This window comes from Trachurus trachurus (assembly GCF_905171665.1).
Source record: "Trachurus trachurus genome assembly, chromosome: 1".
In the NCBI taxonomy this organism is placed as follows: Eukaryota; Metazoa; Chordata; class Actinopteri; order Carangiformes; family Carangidae; genus Trachurus; species Trachurus trachurus.
Genome location: NC_139891.1, coordinates 19177798 through 19198016, shown reverse-complemented (window position 1 = coordinate 19198016; position 20219 = coordinate 19177798). Strand labels below are relative to the sequence as shown.

The following is a 20219-nucleotide window of genomic DNA, read 5'->3' as shown; positions in this document are numbered from 1 at the left end:
TGTGTGTTTCAGAGGAGAACGTCATGAAAAGCAGCATGGAAAAGCTGAGGCCAATCCTGAAATACTAAATGAAGCAGGGTAGATTCAGGTGCCTTATGGGGACTATACAAGATCACAGATGTTTTTTTGTTATCTTCACCAACTGTCTTTTTCTTTAGTTCTGTATGAATTTACATGTGAATCATTTCTTCCAGAGGTTCTAAAACAGTATATATTTGTAATAATATATAATTCAAACCTCCATTTATTAGACATAAAGCATTCCAAGATTCAATTTTCCTAATATAAGTAATGTATTTTTACTTTTTTCACTGTACACATGTTTATACTGTATTTATTACATGAGTTTAATAGCACTCCTTTCCCATACAGAGGGCATACGACACAAGAATACGATGAATGTTCTACTATCACTCATAATGATGTGCTTTAATCATTATTGTAATCAAAGTGCAATAAATACTGACATTAAAAACAGACTAAAGTGACTGTATCACATTGTAGTGTGTTTTATAAAAGAAAAAAGATTTACAGGGTTGAACAAGCCCATGGACAAAAACAGTTAGGCTACTTATGAACAGATTGCAATGGTGGAAAGGAACAGAGTATGATTATATTATGTAGCCTATAGCCTATCTACAATTTTAATTTACTCGCATTTCACAGATGCAAATACATGTATATTTCAGTATTTGCAAATATATACACTGTGTAGGCTATTTTAATATTGTCAGGAAGTATAGTAAGTAGGCTACTCTTTAACGGAAAATGTTTTCTAAAGAATTAGGCTAGTTGGACATTGTGATATCACTGCTGTTGCTAAGTGGTAAGATATGAAAGAGTGCCTACATCTGTCTTTTTTGAAAGAATAGCCTTATTTATATAAAAAAAAATATTGTATCTTCAAGTTTTCAAAGACATTGTCTGATCATATAGTGTCACTCAGACACTGTGAGCTGTGAAGTTCACCAAGTAAAACACGCTGTTTTACTGCCAGGAGATAAACTGTGTTTCTGCCTGCGGAGATTCCAGCTTTTCCTGCAGCGAGTGGACAACGGCAGCTCCGTTCTCATTGGTCACGACTGGCTTACGTAAGGTTCTATGTGCGCTGCTATTGGCCAGAGCGATTGTCAATCGAATGCCGAGGGGACGGGAAGGATGGACGCAGCAGAGGCAGTCAGCATCTGTACCAAACGATGAAGGTTGTGTTAGATTCAACGGGTTTAGCTTCAAACTAAACGAAAAGAGAGAGCAGCCGCCATCATGGTACGTGTTTATCGAGTTTCTACTGTGTTTTAGTGTTATTAAAATTCAATATTTGTCGCGATGTAGTTGACGTTTCATGCTAGTAGTAGCTACAGCACCCTGTGTATCCGTTGCACAATAATTTGTAGCCTATAACGTTATATAGTTTACTGTTTAATTGTCGAACAGGTGAATTAATTGCATGTACTGTATATTGTAAGCATGTAATACGGTTTTAACATGATGCGCGTAGATCAACACTCGTGTAAATCTGAAATGATATGATGATATAATATGTAACATTGCTCGTCTTTTCCCATAAAATTGACAGTATGGTTTTGTGAATCACGCCTTGGAGCTGCTCGTTTTACGGAATTATGGCCCGGAAGTGTGGGAAGACATCAAGTGAGTGTGTGTGGATCATGTGTTTACTGTTCAGGCCTGGTGGTTAGTATCACAGGTCACACACACACACACACACACACACACACACACACACACACACACACACACACACACACACACACACAGTGTTACACAGTGTTACACAGTGGCCAACCAGACCACAACAAGGACACAGGACAGGCCTACAGCCATGCCAGCTCAGAGCCATGCTCACACTTTGCCACTATGTTGTTTCCAACCGGTGCCGTAGACATTTACCTTTACTGTAATGATTAACCTTCATTCAGACTCACAGTTTATAGCTCTGTCCATCTGTGTGTTTACTGTTGACTGAACAGGTTGATTTTGTGAAATGAATAAATACAGGTCCCTCACTGAACTCAAAGTAGTGTTATAACAATGTAAACAGTGGCAGCATGGGGGTCTATGACTATTATATTATTTGATTATTGTTACCATGGTGTCAACATATAATTAAAAGGCACATGTAACTGATGGAGGTGGAGCCAGTTTCTTGATTTGATGTATTTTTAGTTTCTTGCACAACCATGTACCTAAAATTTTACATTTTTGCTGCTGTTTGAATGTTTTACAGATAAATGTAGTGGATTAAAAAGTACAACAATTCCCTTTAAGATTTCATGGAGAAGTTATAACTGCGTAAAATAGAAATGCTCGAGTTGAGCTGTTGTTATCCTGCAAACCAATGCTGAGTGTTGTTGTCCCCTGCTAAGGAAAAAATATGTACTTCCTTTTTTCTTTTCTTTTTTTAATGAACTTAGGTCAACAATTCAAAATCTTTTGTTTTTTATTATCTTAAAGTTCAGTGTCTCAGTGTCTCAGCTTCCGTCTTCAGTGTTTCACAGCTGAAGACAGAAGCTGTCCTCTTTGGAGATAGTGTATCATGTCATTTAGAGGGAGAATGTGGCACCTCGCAGTCCAATAGAGAGTAAAAGAAAATCCCTTCATGGAGAGTAACCCATTGAATATGTGTTTATTTAGAGCGTTTTTGGTTACAGTTACGACTTAGAGGATGAATGTAATTCCATTCCCTGGTGTAATGTTAACATGTCAGAAGTTTATTTTTCATCAGTAACATCTGTAACTGCCCTCGCCCTGACCCGGGCCTAAAAAAAGACAGAAGAAAAAAACAGCAGCAGCTGCCTTGTGTAAATGTTTTCAATGTGCTCGCTCTTTCCAGCTACCACAGAAAAACTTCTCTTGTGCAGTATCTCCAAATGCAACTCATTGCTATTTAATGCTCAATTTATCATGTGTGGTCTGTTTTCAGACTTGATGAGCTGAGTGATTTGGAAATGAATTCTTATTTTCTTTTAAGGCCTGGTATGTTTTCCCAGCTGTTACAAGTTCTGATAAAATGGTCAGGCCTGTAAATCATTCCTGTTTTCTCAGTTAAACAGAAGTAATCAGGCCCTCATCGAGATTTCTGACATTTTTTAAACTGGGTTGTCAAATGTATAAATAGCCAAGTGCACTCTGTGCTAACCAACCAATGGATCTGCATCATCCAAACCTGATTCCCTGTACTTGTTTCACCACATAACCACGTATGGAGGCCTTTCTAATTCAATACATTCACACTGACTGGCTACCAAGAAGACTCAACAATCGTTATTGACTTGTTCCCTCTGTAAGCTGAGCAACAATAGAAAAGCAGTTTGAAAAAGGCCAAGCCACCGGTTTCCTACAAAGACTGCCTGCTCTTGTAACGTTGACTGCGGCTCATGAGTAATGGCTTCACTTTGTTTTTAGGAGGGAGGCTCAGCTCGATATCGAGGGGCAGTTCCTTGTTAGAATCATATATGAAGATGGCAAAACATACGATCTAGTTGCGGCTGCAAGTAAAGTTCTCAGTAAGTGACGCCATTTTTGAATTTACTGTAAATTAAAACAATGTTACATGTGATATATGTCACAATTGAAGCTTCACAGCACAATTGCAACCTGCTCTGCTCTGTGTTTCAGAGATCGATGCTGGAGACATCCTGCAGATGTTTGGAAAGATGTTTTTTGAATTTTGCCAGGAGTCGGGATATGACACCATCCTGCGAGTGTTAGGATCAAATGTTCGTGAATTCCTGCAGGTATGCTCTCTCACTGGAGGGTAACGCTAGCTGCTGTATTTACGAGGACCCCACTGATTTATCGCTGCATTTCTGTAACATTGTCAGACTTGCAATCAACAATTTATTTAAAAAGAAAAGAAAAAAAAAAGTTCAACATTTGTGCTGCAGAATCTGAGATATTCTTTTTCAGCAATAAGTTGCCCACAATACAAGTGAATCAGTGACAGTTTGACTGGAGACCTGGGTGTGTTATGCTCATGTAGCCTCATGTAGACTCTCAAGCAGAGATGGGCAGAGTTGTAATAAACTAATTCCTCTCAAACTCCACACCACTGGAGTTTATTTCATTTGAAACAACATGAACATTGACTGTGGAGGAGATTCAAAGTAAAGATTGTATTTGATTAGGGGAAATTTAGGATCCAGTGTTTCTAGAGCTTGACCCATACAGTGAGCTACGAGTCACTACTACTCGTACTACTTCCTCCACTTTAAAAATTATTTTTTTAATCTGCTCCTCACAAACCCCCATCGTTATAGCAGTGTAATGCCAAAACAGTAGGAGTGCTCCTCTAATGTTTATTTTGCACAGAATCATCCCCAAACTCACTGCGCCTCAGTCAGGGTTTAATTAAAGGTGCTGTGATTGACTGTTGCATTATTTACAGTATACGTATATATTTTCAGAATCTGGACGCTCTGCATGACCATCTGGGTACTATTTACCCCGGGATGAGGGCTCCTTCATTCCGCTGCACTGATGCCGAGAAGGGAAACAATCTGATTCTTCACTACTACTCTGAGCGAGAGGGCCTGCAAGACATTGTGATCGGCATCATTAAAACCGTCGCTCAGCAAATCCACGGAACAGAGATAGAGATGAAGGTCTGCTTTGCTGTTTTTGTTCTCACAGCTCTAATAGCTCTCTCTGCTCCCGCTGATGAATGAAGATGACTTTTTCCCCCTTTAATTTATGGTACCACATTCAATGAAGTCTTTTGGCCCTTATGACGCTTTGTGTCATGATGTGTACAGTTCGTGTCTCTGAATATAATTGAACAGGTTACAAAGCGGAGATTAAACAACAGAAAGTTCCAAAATATCCAAAACAGGAACAGAGCCGCGCCGTGACGACTGCAGTTCAGCACTGAGTTTTTGGCTAATGTCTGAGTCAGAGGATATTTTTAGATCTAAGTTATAGACTCTCTAGCTTGGAGGTGTCTGGAGTCTTTTTTTCTGCCATGGTCTTATTTTAACTTCTCTCTTGCTGTTGTTGAATTTAAATCAACCAATTAGATGTATATTTAGTAGAATTGAAAAGATTTTTATTTGTAATGTCAGTCTATAACCTACACTCAGCAACTGTAGTATGTTGTTGTCGGCAGACATGTACTGTTCTGTTGCTGGAGTTTTTCTTTTTGTTTCACAAGCGTGACATTTTCTCCCAAACCTAATCATATTGTACAGACGGGATAATATTTTTCAGCAATTGTGTGTGTAATGAAAGAACAGAAAATGGCAGACGCTCCAAATGTGACACCCAATTTCTGGAAATATTAGCCACTGTTGCTGTGGCAACAGGGTGCAGAGACAGCAGCTTGACGTCAGCATGCCTTATGCCCATAAACCCACAGAATAATGTAATTCGATACCTTCCTAATTTTAGAATAGCAGACTCGAGATTAATAGTAATATTAATGGGATAATATTAATGACACAAATTTTGCAAAAGTGGAAAATTTAATTAAAAACGGCTTATTGACCAAACTCTGTGCCACAATCGTAGGCAAATTTTAATTAATTTCAACTTCATTGTTTCCGTATCATAACAATACCAACATTATTTACTCAATTATTTAACTCTGTCTTATGCAGATGATTCAACCAAAGAGCGAGGAGTGCGACCACATCAAGTTCCTCATTGAGGAGAAGGATTCAGAGGAGGAGGCGTTCTACGAGGACCTGGACGGCTTTGAGGAGAATGGGACGCAGGAGACTCGGATCAGCCCCTACACTTTTTGCAAGGCCTTCCCATTCCACCTCATGTTCGACAAGGACCTGATGCTCACACAGTGTGGCAACGCCATTTATCGAGTCCTTCCACAGGTGCATGTTCACATCCAGTCATATCAAGTCTATTTCACATACAGTATTTCAGTTCATTAAGTCCTCTCTCGGTTATGTTTTTGTTGGACTTTGTGACTGTCCAAAAATAAATGTTATTAGCCGCACAGATAAAAAAATATTTAAATGAAGTCTAACACATATATATATATTAACAATATATTAATATGCATATTTCTTTTTTATTTCCCAGCTGCAGCCCGGTACCTGTATCCTCCCTTCAGTTTTTTCTTTGGTCCGTCCTCACATTGACTTCAGTTTTCATGGCATCCTTTCCCACATCAACACTGTCTTCGTCCTGCGAAGCAAGGTAAACATGTCATGTAATACAATTTTTATCACAGTTTTTTTTTTTTACCACAGTGTTCGTAATGTCACTACGTTTGTTAGATTTGAAGTTTTTTCCAAAGGGCAAAAACACTAAAAAAAGATCCAATAAATTTCTTGGATTTGTAAATAATGGGATGTGTTTATAGTCTTAAATATTATATTGATAAGCTCAATGATATTTTAAAAGCTGCATAATATTTTGACTCAGCACAGGTTATCAGCACTGTTATGAGGATTCAGAGATTACTGATCATGTAAACAATTAATCAAATGAATTAATACATGGAACTCTGTTGAATAAAAATTTAATGAGCCTTGAGAAGCACTGATCTCAGTGAGAAATGTAATGGAAAGTCAGGTTTTAATATGTAGATAGAACATTTTAGAGAACAGTTGTATTTGCACTTTGAACTAGAACTTTCCTGTGGTAAATGTTGCACTTAATGAAAATAAATAAAACAAATAAACATACAGACTTAAAAATAAAGACTGCACTGAACTGGTGCCCAGTTTTGAGACTGATTCAGAGAAGAACATGTAATGAAATATTCATAAGTGTGATGTAATCCTGACAGGAGGGCCTGCTGAATGTGGAGACTGTAGAGAACGAGGACGAGCTGACGGGGGTGGAGATCAGCTGTCTGAGACTGAAAGGACAGATGATTTACTTGCCAGAGGCGGAGAACATCCTTTTTCTTTGCTCACCTAGGTAAACCTGCAAAGTTTTGCCTTCACATGTGCTTACCTGTATTTCAGTACTTTTACTTTTTGCCTTTCGCTTAGTTTTGTAATGTTCAAACGTTTTTGCAACTTATACCAAAATCTTAAATTTAAAAAAGGGTTAGAAAAGGGTTAAAAATATATTTTAAAAAGATCTCTAAAATTAAAAAAGATATCTTAAAAATCTGAACGCTGTGTTTAATGTTATGATACTTGCAGTTGCAGTGCAGTTCAAGCTTCAAAACAACTCCGCCAACATGGGTTAGGGTAACCTAACCCTTGAAACTGAAAGAAACTCATTATCAGTAAGGGCCATCCACTCTTTTTTTTTTTTTACTCAAATTACGCAATAAAAAAATAAAATAAAATAACGCAATTAAACTCAAAGATATTTTTCTTTTCTAATCAGATTTGTAGGTAGATGGCAAGAGAAAATGACCTCATAAAGAAATAAAGAACCTGTGAGCTGGTAATTACACTGGCTCTTCTGTTGTAACCTCCATTAGCCTCTGTGGTCCGTATATAAACAATCAGACATTTCCAGTGAAATATTGGAGGCAGGAGAGCAGCGTTCAAGAGATCTTGTCCTCAAAGATTGAAAACACTTTGCCAGGGACAAGAACCTTATGTCCATTCACCTGACCAGAGAGGTCTCGTACGTCACTGTGTCTGACCTCATGCCATGAGAGCAGCGTTTATCTGGAGACATTCAGCTTAGCCCTGAAAGGAAGACAGTGATCTCACTGGTTGTAGTTCATACATTATGCTCCGTTTAATTTATGCTCATTCTGCATATGGGCAAGAACGAGAAACTAGTCTGCAGTTTTCCTGCTACTGTATTACAGCTCGGGGATTTGCATCTGTTTCTTTGTGACCACCACCAGCAATAATCTGTATTTTTCTTCTGGTTAGTGTCATGAACCTGGATGACCTCACCCGAAGGGGGCTGTACCTGAGCGACATCCCACTTCATGACGCTACGCGTGACCTGGTGCTGCTGGGTGAGCAATTTCGTGAGGAGTACAAACTGACCCAGGAGCTGGAAATCTTGACAGATCGTCTGCAGCACACGCTCCGGGCCCTGGAGGATGAGAAGAAGAAAACAGACAGGTTTGACTATGTTCTTTCTTTGTTTAGTTTTAATTTAGTCTACTGACACACTGCAGCTTTTATTAAATGGCAGGAGAGTTACTATGAACACACATCATTGTATCAAATAACCATCTTAAGAAATGATTCTGAAACCTGCCAGATACTCATTTCACCAACCTTAGCTATGTAAGAATTATAAACTAGAATGGCACTGGTGGGACGCATACATAAATCATTTGGCCAGATTCAGATTATTGGACACTGGATTTTTCATCATCCTAATGAAAATGTCCCTTCACCCAACGTTAAGGAAACAGATAAGTAATTGCTGTATCTTCCCCTTTAACTAAATTTAAAAATGTAAAAATATAAAGAGTAAACAAACACAGGTAAAATCATAACCTTCTTCACCAATGTAAAGAACGTTAAACTTTTGATCTCAACATCTGACACACACACAATTGCTAGCATGTCGGGATTGTTGAAAATGAGCCCTTTCAGATGGTCGTTCCCACCATGTTTGCTTTGTGATCCAGGGGTCAACCAACAGACCAACAAACGAACAAATCATCTTGCAAACCCTTGTAAAAGTTTAAGCATTTCTTTGACCTGTAATTAGCCTTTTCTTTTAGAGGCCTTATGGGAAAACTACTGTATATTCAACAAGTACAAACTGTAGAGGGGAGAAATTCCACACTATTATCTACAATATATAGTTTTTCTTTTCACTTAGTCATTAATCATTAGGTTTCTCTTGTGCTCCATTGGATTGGTCCCAACCCCAGAGTTGGAAACCAAGGCCCTAGCTTATCATTTGCACCAAATCTCAGCAGTGTTTACAAACTATTCCTTGTAGTCACTGAGAAAATTATGTATTACAGTCATAATTATATATAATTACATGCCACAGCCCCATGATTATCTGTAGGTTATGAGTCGACCTCAACCTCACTATGAAGTATGTGTAATGACACTGATGTTATTCTTGTTTTATCCTCCGTCATTGGAAAAATAAATGGTACAGATAGATCGAGAGTCCTTAAGTATTCCCTTTTATGGATGGACTTTAGACAAGAAACACACAAGTCTCAGTTCGTTGAGGTCATGTTGGGGTTACTTCACATGAAGACCACCTCGGGTCAGAGTCTATTGTTATACCTAAGTTGATATTTGCCCAAGCAACTCTTCAGTCCCTGTTATGGTGAAGACACTCAGTTTTGACTCTGGCCTGTCATAGTAATTTGGCACAGCAGTGGGTGACAGCTGGAGAGAAGCATGGAGGTAGAGTGTGGTCTCTATGAAGACTGCAGCATTATCTTCTCATACTTTCACTCCTCTGTTGGATCCATATATTATTATTCTAACCAATCTCTGCTCTCAGAGCGCCTTGGGCTCCCTTTATTGATTAGAATTCACAGCTCCTCTCTAAATATTTAAGAGAGCCGTTGCTCCTGTTGTTACGTTTTCATTGTACAACACCGTGTTCTTTGATGATGAAAGCCACCGCCTTTGCTGCTGTTTAAGGAAACACTCCTTACATCCCTCAATGTGAATTGTTAAAGAAGCTACAAATAAATATGTATGACCTTGTCTGCTCGGTAAAGATACCTTACAGTACATGCACGTATGGATGTCTATAGTGACTCATCTGGATGTATCATGTGTCGTCAAATTATGATGCATCATGAAGGTATTTTGCTTTTAACAGGCAGCCATGATCTAACCAGTTACCATAGAAACACCACCCTCCCATCTGAGCACAGCTTGCATAGCGAAATGACCAAAAGGTGGTGGGTGAGAAAATAAAACGCTGATCCAAAGAATTGTTTTTTACTTTACTTTTTTTGTTTATTTTCACAAGGACAGTGCACATATATTACACATATTACTTATTACCGTAAGTGCCAGTTTTAGCTAAGTAGCTAGTTTTCTACTGTAGTCCCTGGGCAAGGTGTTAACTGCCAGCCTGTAACAAAACAACACAACAAAACAACATTACATATTACATATTACAAACATTACATAGAACATCACTAAAATAATACTACCTAAAAGCACATATGTCACTAAAGTAGTTACATCTATAAAAAACACATAAGCATATACTGTAGCAGATACTGTAGAGACATAACATAAGAGCAGATTTCCAAAAAGAATGCACCTAGAGCAGACAGACAGTCAACACAGTAATCATACAACAATACACATGCCACAAGAAGGTAATACAACACACATTTAGGCAGGCAATGACATACATAGTAACACTAACAGTACAGTAAATCAGGTAAACACACAGTAGAGCAAGCATTAGGGCATGGAAGCAGACATCAGCATGTAACAAGCAAACTACTGGCATTGGAAGCATTTTTCCTGATAATAGATCATCCCATTTTATTTAATTAATTGCCGAATTGAAATTATCTTGATCTAGATCGATTTGTGTCTTGGAGGAGGATGTTATCCTGGTTGGTCCTTTGCCTAACTGTGCAAGATCGTACAGTATATTGTCATAATACGCTGTAGGGCTTTTTTTTTTCTTTTGCCATTGTTTCATTTACCATTTGTCTTAATGATAGATGTTAAATTCACCCATTAAGAGCACTTCTTTATTAAAATTGCATTCCCTGAGTACTGCGTCTAGTTGATCATAGAAAAATACTTTTAGAGTTTGGTGAAGGACATTTGCCGAGACCCGTACATTCCCAATGAATATCATCAGACCAGTGGATCAGATTACATTGTATGGTATCCCAGACATAACACATAAGACCCCCCTCTTTCCCTTCCAATCTATCTTTCCTGAATATTATAACCAGATACATTCAGAGTGGCAGATGGAGAGTTGCTATGAAGCCATGGCTCAGATACACAAAAAAAAAATCCAGATTAAATTCAAGAAGGATGTGTGGGATCTGGTCACTTTTAGGAGTGACACTGCTAAGTGACCAACCACAGAGATCGGAGGGAATGGAGCTCATAGAATCTGAAGAATCTGTAATTTGCAGTACTGATCTGATCCTGTAGAGCTGGGTTTTCGCTCATCGTGGAGGAATTGGAGATGATGAGCGGTTCAGCTTTGTGTTTACTCCTAGGCATTGTACCTGGGCATTGATGGATGTCACCCGCTAAAAGCAGGCTAAATACGATCATTAGAATGGACTTCAGTCTGACAGCCCCAGCCCGTCACTCCACTGTGGCTCGAGTGCTGCAGAATTATGCTTTTCACTCAAAATGTTCATTTCTCTTCTCCTTTTAGATTGCTCTATTCCGTTCTGCCACCATCTGTTGCCAACGAGCTGCGACACAAACGGCCCGTCCCAGCAAAGCGATACGACAACCTGACCATTCTCTTCAGCGGCATTGTAGGGTTTAATGCCTTCTGCAGCAAGCACGCCTCGGCCGAGGGAGCCATCAAGATAGTCAACCTGCTCAACGATGTTTACACACGTTTTGACATCTTGACAGACTCTCGCAAGAACCCTTACGTATACAAGGTTGGAAGCAAGTATTGTACCGTGACAGTATATCATGTATATTTGTAAATTTCTCTCAAGTTTAGACTGGATTTATGTGGCAAAGGGTTTGCTGAAATAAAGTACAAGACACTACAATGATATTATCTGAAAAGAAGAACAGTTTTCATCATTCTTTCAGCTGGTTGTCATGCTTAAATGCACAATTGAAGCCCCCTGACTCTCTAGTGAATAATGTTACGCAATTCTGCACGTAGACGTCAGTAAGCCTGTATTTATATCGTTTGACTTGAGTTTTTCACCATAAGAAGAGTAGTACCAGCTTCTAAACACAGTGTAGTTTTTACAGAGGGACTGCACCATTTTATAGGCCTTGTGCAGCAGATTTACACTCCAGGCTTTCAGACAAGAATGCACTTAAAGAAGTCAAACAGACCTCGGCACTTCCAGGGGATCGGCTTCAGGCACTGGGTCACCAAAAGAAGTAATATTTACTCTACAAGCTGAATGGCACGGTGGTCCTCGGGTTTTAGCAGGGCTCAAAGAGGCCCTGAATGTCTTAAAGCTGATGTAAGTGTTTAAGTGTTTATCTCAGGGTGTTTCAGTTTATTTCTAGCAGCACAGTGCATTCAAGAAGTCTCTTTGTGGCACAGTAGGAACACATAATTTTAGACGAAATAAAAGTAAAGCAAACAGAAAAAAAAACAGATTACGGTATCTTTCATGTGAAGAATGACAAAATGTTTTTCTTCATACAGGTGGAAACAGTGGGTGATAAGTACATGACAGTGAGCGGCCTACCAGAACCATGCACGCATCACGCCAAGTCAATCTGCCACCTCGCTCTTGATATGATGGAAATTGCCGGACAAGTCAAAGTGGATGATGAGCCAGTACAGGTGTGATATGAATGTCAGATTTCAGAACAATGTTTTTGTATTTTATGATCATAAACTCACATGAGATAGACGTTGTGCTAAATCAGGCTGTTAACATCCTGTCATGTGGTCCACCAGCCAAGCAGAATATTTGTGTTTGTATACATAAAGCCTACGGGTGATATTGCTTACGTTTAACACTTTGGAATGAGTGAAGCTGGAAGAAAAACACAGCAATCAATGTGGCTTTTGGCTTAATTCACTGACTCACAGCGTGTTTATGTTTTGGTTTTAAAGAAGGTGCTGACAGTGCTGCAGCACATTTGGTTTGAACAGGTGGCCGGGGAAGCACGAGCATCCAGTGCATTACCTCCTCCAGGTGATGCGTATTATGGGGGTTGCACATTGCTGTCTGTCTGCTGCACACTCAGCAGGGCTGTGGTGCATGGGGAATATGGCAAATTGGGAGAAATAAGAAGAAATCATGGGAATTTGCAAAAATACATATTTGAATACAGAAAGGGTCCAGACAGAAACAAGTGTTAAATGTTAAATCAGCCACTGTGAATGTTTTTAATGATGACAGCAAATGGATGCATCAACATTTTCTCTATTTTAACTCACCATATACAGTAATATCATAGCCTGGCATAATTTTTCTTCTCAATAAAACTCTCAATTAAAGGTTTATATTGGGTGAGTTGTGTGTGTGTGTGTGTGTGTGTGTGCATTGTACATGATTGCTAATTAGCAGTATTTCTTGATTTTTCCCAACCCCCTTGTGCTATAAATGTCTTCAGTCTGTCTTGGATAGTTTCTCTTTGGTGATGCTGTTTGGCACATGACATGATTCTCATACTGCTTTCTATTACACATTTAATTCTCGAGCTGTGTTGTCTTAAGGGACTGAATCCGTCATTTTGGCAAAGAGAATTTTTTGGAGCTTGTTGGAGCTTTGTTAATGTCTGATATTGCTTCGAGACTCCACATTATTATTAAGGTGAAGTGTGCCAGAGCTCTTTGGGAGCTGACAAATACTGCCACAACCTGGTGTGACCAACTCTTCAGCCTTGGGCCTGTTTTTTACTGATTGATATCTGTGCATCTGGCCATATTTCCATAGTGAAGTAATAAGCAGTGAAAAGTTGGAGAAAAAACAGCAGACTTTTGTTTAACTGACTGTTAGAGATTGTTATTGTATCAATGACTGTTGAGACCTAACTTTGGAAAATCATGTCTGCTTAACAAAAGGCTGTTTATTTTGGGATATGGCACTGGCTGAAGAGGACTCCGGTTTAGTAGCAGAAACAGACTCAAATCATCTCACGATCCTGTGGCTAAAAATAGATTCTCATTTGTCCCAGACACTCACCACGTGTTCATGTTCTGAAGAAAATAAGCACCTACAAGTTCAAGAGTAAATATTAGTCCGTAGATTGCCTGGGGCTGTGTTTGGAATTGCCACTTTATTGCAAACCTTAAAAATCTCATTTTGTGCATGGAGTGGTTTCTGGCAAAGTTTACCTTACATCCACCCACTAAATGTTGCACTTTTTCATTTGAGAGCTTTAATATTTTGTGCCAACAGATTACAAGTAGTTGGATAGCTGCTTGCATAGTTCTTCTTCTTCTTTTTTTATTTTTTATTTTTTAAATCTTGCTCTTTGGGGAGTGCGAATCATTTGCTTTGTCCTTTATTTAATATTTACTGAGGTTTATTCAAATACTTGGGTAGCTTTTCTCAAACTCAAACTGTGCCTTTTTTTGTTGGTGTAGTTTAAAAAAGATGAATTGGGTTCAATCTGCTTCTTTAAACAATGAATTTGTTGAAGATAACTAATGATAAATATTGTGGATATCTGGACATAAATATTTAAGCCAGTATTTGATAAGAAGAAGGGATATCTAGGACATATTTGTGTGCTTTAGGCAAATTATTATCAACATGCACAGCAATCACAATAGCTTAAATAGTTCTCTCTCTCTCTCTCTCTCTCTCTCTCTCTCTCTCTCTCTCTCTCTCTCTCTCTCTCTCTCTCTCTCTCTCTCTCTCTCTCTCTCTCTCTCTCTCTCTCTCTCTCTCTCTCTTCCCAGATTACCATTGGGATCCACACAGGAGAAGTGGTCACTGGGGTGATTGGCCAGAGGATGCCGAGATATTGCCTTTTTGGAAACACAGTCAACCTCACAAGTCGTACAGAAACTACTGGTGAAAAGGGAAAAATTAATGTCTCTGAATATACTTATCGGTAAGTCACAGTACCTCCCTGTTTCATACCAGTGGCATATTTCTATTTATTTTATTGTTTTCTTTTTTTTTGGTATATATATTTTTGGGCTTTTTTGCCTTTAATGGATAGGATAGTTCAGAGAGAGACAGGAAATGGGAGGCAGAGAGGGGGGAATGACACACAGGATAGGGCCGCTCGACGCAGGATTCAAACCGGGACCGACTGCAGTGAGGACTATAGCCTCGACACATGGGGCGGGTGCTCTACCAACTAACCTAAACACCGCCCCATTTCTATATTAATTAATGTGAAGTTATGTTTGAATTTTGTCACTGCTTTTAGAGAAATGGGGCGAATCTGAAGGAGTTTTACAACTTGGTTAAACCGAATTAAAATGATTTTTAATGTGTGTAAAGTATGTTAGTATTATATATGAAGAAGTGGGAATCTACTTTAAGGTCTACACATTTATTATTTGATGTGCTTTGTTTAAAGGGTGAGATAAGAAATCACACAGGACTGTACTACAGTCTGAGTGATTTGTGGTGTTGACATTGTATTCCAGGTGTTTGCAGTCTGCTGAGAATGCCGACCCTCAGTTTCATTTGGAGTATCGTGGTCCCATCACCATGAAAGGAAAGAAGGAGCCGATGAAGGTGTATTTTCTGTCCAGGAAGCAGACGGACACAGAGTCCACCATGGTTAAAACCTAACTATCACTGCAACTACAACACTAAAACATCACAAATGTCGTAATGTAAGCATCAGCTGTTGAGGGGGATTTTAAGGCAGAGATAAGTTGAGTCAGACGTATAAAGAGTGATAATTTATCCACAGACCTGCAGATATTTTTAATATAAACCACTGCTTGACCATGAGCTATCATGACCTCTATATATTTTTTTAGCATACACACAATATGCTTCTATACGGTGCATTCAGGTTTGATACATACACACATCACTGTATAAAAGATTTGATAAGAACACCAATTTCCATCTATCTTAAATGTCTTTAGTTGCCAGTTTGTCATATTGTATTTGTTCTGAATTGTGCCAAAAATACAGAGAATCTATAGGCTTACCTCTTTCAGCCAAATATAACTAATTTCATTTTAGTTGAGTAAAATACAGTATTTTTTTAAGACCATTGTCATTTTCACTTTCAGAATGACTGATAAAATCCTGATTTTTTTCAGTGAAATATTTGAATTTTATAAATTGAACTGAGTATAATATAGATCCATTCTGGCCTGGTTTATAGTAATGATAATAAAAAAAAAACTTCTTCAGCCAAGTATGATATTAGCGCCATTACATTACTGTCACTATTTGACATACCATATTTGATAATGCGCAACATACAAGTTTTTACACTGAACATGTTACACTGGCTTCATCATTATAAATAAGATAAATATGAAATTGTATTTATATAGATTTATATCACCATGCTCATTCGTTATTTGGCACAAAAGCTGTAGATGTATTTCATGTTTAATTAATGTTATAAGTAACAAATGAGACAGTGTTGAGTATATATATCTCCATGCATCTATCACCGAATCACAAACCAGTCTCTTAGATAAAAATGTGCACTATACACTTGTTTATTTAATATATTTATTGCACCTCAACTTATCACACGTTCACATTTTGTCAGTTTCTGTGAAATAATATTGAGTATAATTTTCAGTTCTTCTGTACATTGCTGAGATATTCTTAAAGAGCTACGTATTTATTGTTAACATCATGTTACTTTGTATTTATTCTTCCCTTTCATAAGAATTCTTTAGTTTAAATGTATTGATCACCTTTAGAAAACAATAAAAAAAAATATATAGTACATTTTATTATGGATGAAACTACTGTATGTGCCTCCATCATATTTATAATTATAGTAAAACTCAATGTGTTCCATGTGTTTGATTGATTTCACATGTGTAAATGTACTGTATTTTGACACATTTTTCCAAAGTCAGTATCAACACCTCCCAGGAGGAAATTCTCTACAACAACCACAACCACAACAACAGCAAGCTTCTTGTGGAAAAACAAACATCCCTCTGTTTCTGTGGTTGTAAGATATGACTGTTTAATTTTAATTTTGTTCTGTTGGGAGGTTATCTAATTAAAAGAAACTTCTTGCGAAATGTTGGTTATTTTACGTCTTATTTGTCTACGTCATCATTATCATCTTCATCAACATCAACCACCTTTATTTAGGCTAGCCAGACAAAAAATGCCAAGAAAACATTCTTATTAAAGCAACAGTGCAGTGCAGACTTTGTTGTCAGTTGACATATTTCCAGAAAATAAGTAATGCATGGTCACTTACATGTTGTGTGTGTTGGTAGATTATCTTGTAAAGTGCTTCCCCTAGTGGGGAGTCAGAGGAATTACATACTGTGACACCTTATGTTGTTATGGTGAATAGGTCATCTTCAAAACTTCCTCACTTTAGTTTTAGATAATGACGGGTGATTTTACAATGTGTTACAAGTAACTGAACATGTGGAGCAATCTTTTTATTTCCTATTTTGTTTCAGCCACTGTTTCTTTTACTAGTTTGTTTTATCTGTTTTTTCTTTTACCTTTTAACACAACTCTCAGTCCAGTTTTTTTATTTTCATTTTAACAGAGGGGTTGAACACAGCTACAAACTTTGATTTTACAAGAAAAGATACCGTTTTATGCCAATATTTGCTCATATTAGACAATTAAAGGGATATCCGGCGTAAGTTTAACCCATGGTCAATACAGTCCATGGGTCCAACGCACCGTGACACCAAGTTAGACCCCTCCTCGAGAGATGAAGTCTGCTAACCGCTAGCTTCTCTAGTTGTAGCAACTTTACCACACCATAACAAACAGCACAGTCTATTGATCCACGCGCAACCGATCAAAAAGCCACTCGTCATAGCCACGAATAATGCTCAGAACAGCACCAAACTTCATCAACAGTAGTACAAACAGGGTCCCAGCACATAATACATGGCATCAAACATCTGTTAGCTTTGCCTGTTGGTTTCTATTGAAAAAAGAGACCAAAACAACTCACCCACTCTCCTCCAGTTACTATGCAGCACACTGACCACTTGAGTCCCCCAGGTCCAGCACATAGACTCCACCGGGCGGGCAGCTGTCCCTCTTTCACTTGTCTCCATTTCCTTCAGCTCGTCTTCAGTAAACTCGGTCTCAAACTGATAGGGGCGCCCATCAAAATTAAACTAGTTGTCGTTCTTGTTCTCAAACTGCATAAACTCAGCTGTGTTGTCCCTTTTGTTATGTCTGCTTCACTATGTTACAGGCAGGCAGTCTCTTCCGGCAACAAACGTCGTCTGAGCTCGCGTGTGACATCGCGTCTAATCTCGCGATTGTTTACGTGATTTTTTCCCCCGTGATCATCTAAAGTCAGAAATGCCCAATTCCGTTCATTTACCTGTGAACACTCGATAGTAACTTTAATAAACTGATAGGCAAGATACAAAAGAACTTTGGCTGCATTATATGGAGTAATACACACATTTTCACCCTTGAGCTGCGGGACCCTAACGTTACTTCACTCGGTAGTCGCCTCCACGCCAGCGGACTTCCTGTAACCATGGCTGTAACAAGCAGACATCACAGAAGTCCCAACAGAGCTGAGTTTATGGAGTTTGAGAACAACGACGACTGGTTTCATTTCGATGGGCGCCCCTTTCAGTTCGAGACCGAGTTTACTGAAGACGAGCTGAAGGAAATGGAGGAGAAAAGTGAAAGAGGGAGAGCTGCCGGGGTGGAGACTATGTGCTGGGCCTGGGGGAATCAAGTGGTCACTGCCTGACCATGGCCGCTGAAACCATGTGCTGCCAGTCGGCCTCGGACGTGTGCCTGGACTCTATGCTGGACGCGGAAAGCTGCTGCGTATAACTAAGGAGAGTGGGTGAGTTGTTTTGGTCTCTTTTCAATAGAAACCAGCCAAAGCTAACAGATGTGTGATGCCTCGTATTATGTGCTGGGATCCTGTTTGTACTGTTGATGAAGTTTGGTGCTGTTCTGAGCATTATTTGTGGCTATGGCTTTTTGGTGGATAAATAGACTACGCTGTTTGTTGTGGTGCGGTCATTGCTAAAGTTGCTACAACGGTTAGCAGACTTAATCAATTCTGTATTCAGGAAATTTAGCAATAAGAACACATCTGCACTATTTCCACACGGGAGAGACGCCAGGGTGGCAAACCTCTGACTACCACAGCATACCAGTTGGAAAAGTGTGCAAAACACTTCCTCTCAAGGAAGAGTATAAGCTTCCTGCCTTTCAGATAAAGTATGGATGTACGACATCTACACAGCTTGCAAGAGAAGGCTGACACCCGAATAATCCTGCAAAGACTGGATGCTGCTCAGAGAGGGGCAACACAACTTTCCCCAGTCCCCAGTCACAGATGTAGGCCTGTTAGGCTATTTTTGGTGCCAGTCACAACCCGCGATCCCCCAGTCACCGTTACACATCTCATCAAATGTGGCTGCAAGAAGATCTATTTCATGTCGCACTGTTCTTGCCGGTCTGAAAAGCTCATCTGCTCCGAGATGTGCCTGAAGAGGTTTGTGTAAATGTCAGCTTGGGACATCTGGTGGGGACTGGAAATGGAAATCCTTCAATTTACACAAATACATCACTGAAATTCACTTTTAGGGAAGATTCTGGGATTTTGTTGGCACCATGGATATTGTAGGGGAGAGTGGGGGTAAGATGAGCAGCTTTTCATATTCAGAATCACTATGTCAAGACATTAGTTTTGTTCCTAACAAACAGAATGAGCGTAAACATAACAGTTTTGATAATATAGCATGTCCAAAAAAAAACGTACCCCTCATGTAGCTATGGGGGTAAATTGGGCATAGGAGCGGGGTAAATTGAGCCACCCACTTCCTTCCCCTTAATCCATCTCCCTCCTCCCCCTTTACTCAATATCCCAACTGTCCAGTTGCAGGGGAACACAAACTGCTGAGCCACCAACTCAGTGAGGTTTGGGGAGTTTTGTGATTTCATCACATCCTGGGAAGAATCCCTCATCTTTCTCTTTGAAAGTAAAGCTTGACTCACCATAACCAACTTTCTGTTGCTGCTCATAATCATCCAAAATGGGCAATGCTAAATGCAGAGTAGTGTGTTCATCATTCTGCTTGTGCAAGTGTTAGATTTGATACTACAACTGGGATTAACTTTAGTGTGATATAAATGTGTTAAAGATTAGCTTCAGTAGGACATAATCAACTATGTCCCAAGCTCATCTGCTGGTTTCATCACTTAATTAAGTCATAGTGGAAAGGTCCTTTCTGTGATAAGAGGCTGACTGGTTGAGGTGGAAGTAAAGGTCAGGCAAAGGTCTCTCGTGCCACTACCAAACTCAGATAAGGAAGATCTGACATGTTGTGCATGTTTTATTCATGGCTAAGTCAGATTTGACTGGGAAGTTAATATTTAATTGCCATTTTTTTGGACTCCTCTGGTAATTTGGTATTAGTAAATTAATATCTACCGTTCAGTTATAACAAGTAGACCTTACTCAAAATCTACAAAAATAATTTTTACACTGAGATAATATTTGTTTTTATGCAGAGAAACTTATTGAGCTTATTTTACGCACTAA

General features: G+C 39.0%; 1 protein-coding gene across 1 annotated transcript; it reads left to right on the top strand.

The window, feature by feature from the left end:
* Nucleotides 1–1135: 1135 nt before the first annotated feature.
* gucy1b1 (guanylate cyclase 1 soluble subunit beta 1) lies at nt 1136–16185 on the top strand. The gene is made up of 13 exons (XM_084001497.1): nt 1136–1266; nt 1577–1650; nt 3424–3524; nt 3637–3755; nt 4425–4622; nt 5613–5843; nt 6055–6171; nt 6767–6900; nt 7824–8021; nt 11260–11497; nt 12235–12375; nt 14449–14603; nt 15151–16185. Exons 1-13 carry the CDS (start codon nt 1264–1266, stop codon nt 15296–15298), a joined length of 1857 nt encoding a protein of 618 aa, XP_083857623.1. The 5' UTR covers nt 1136–1263; the 3' UTR covers nt 15299–16185.
* Nucleotides 16186–20219: the final 4034 nt, after the last annotated feature.

What these genes read in the sequence shown, in the direction of transcription:
- gucy1b1 (XM_084001497.1), top strand. An exon ending in GAAGTGTGGGAAGACATCAA is followed by an intron (nt 1,651 to 3,423) that starts GTGAGTGTGTGT and finishes CTTTGTTTTTAG; the next exon opens with GAGGGAGGCTCAGCTCGATA. An exon ending in TGGATGATGAGCCAGTACAG is followed by an intron (nt 12,376 to 14,448) that starts GTGTGATATGAA and finishes CTCTCTTCCCAG; the next exon opens with ATTACCATTGGGATCCACAC.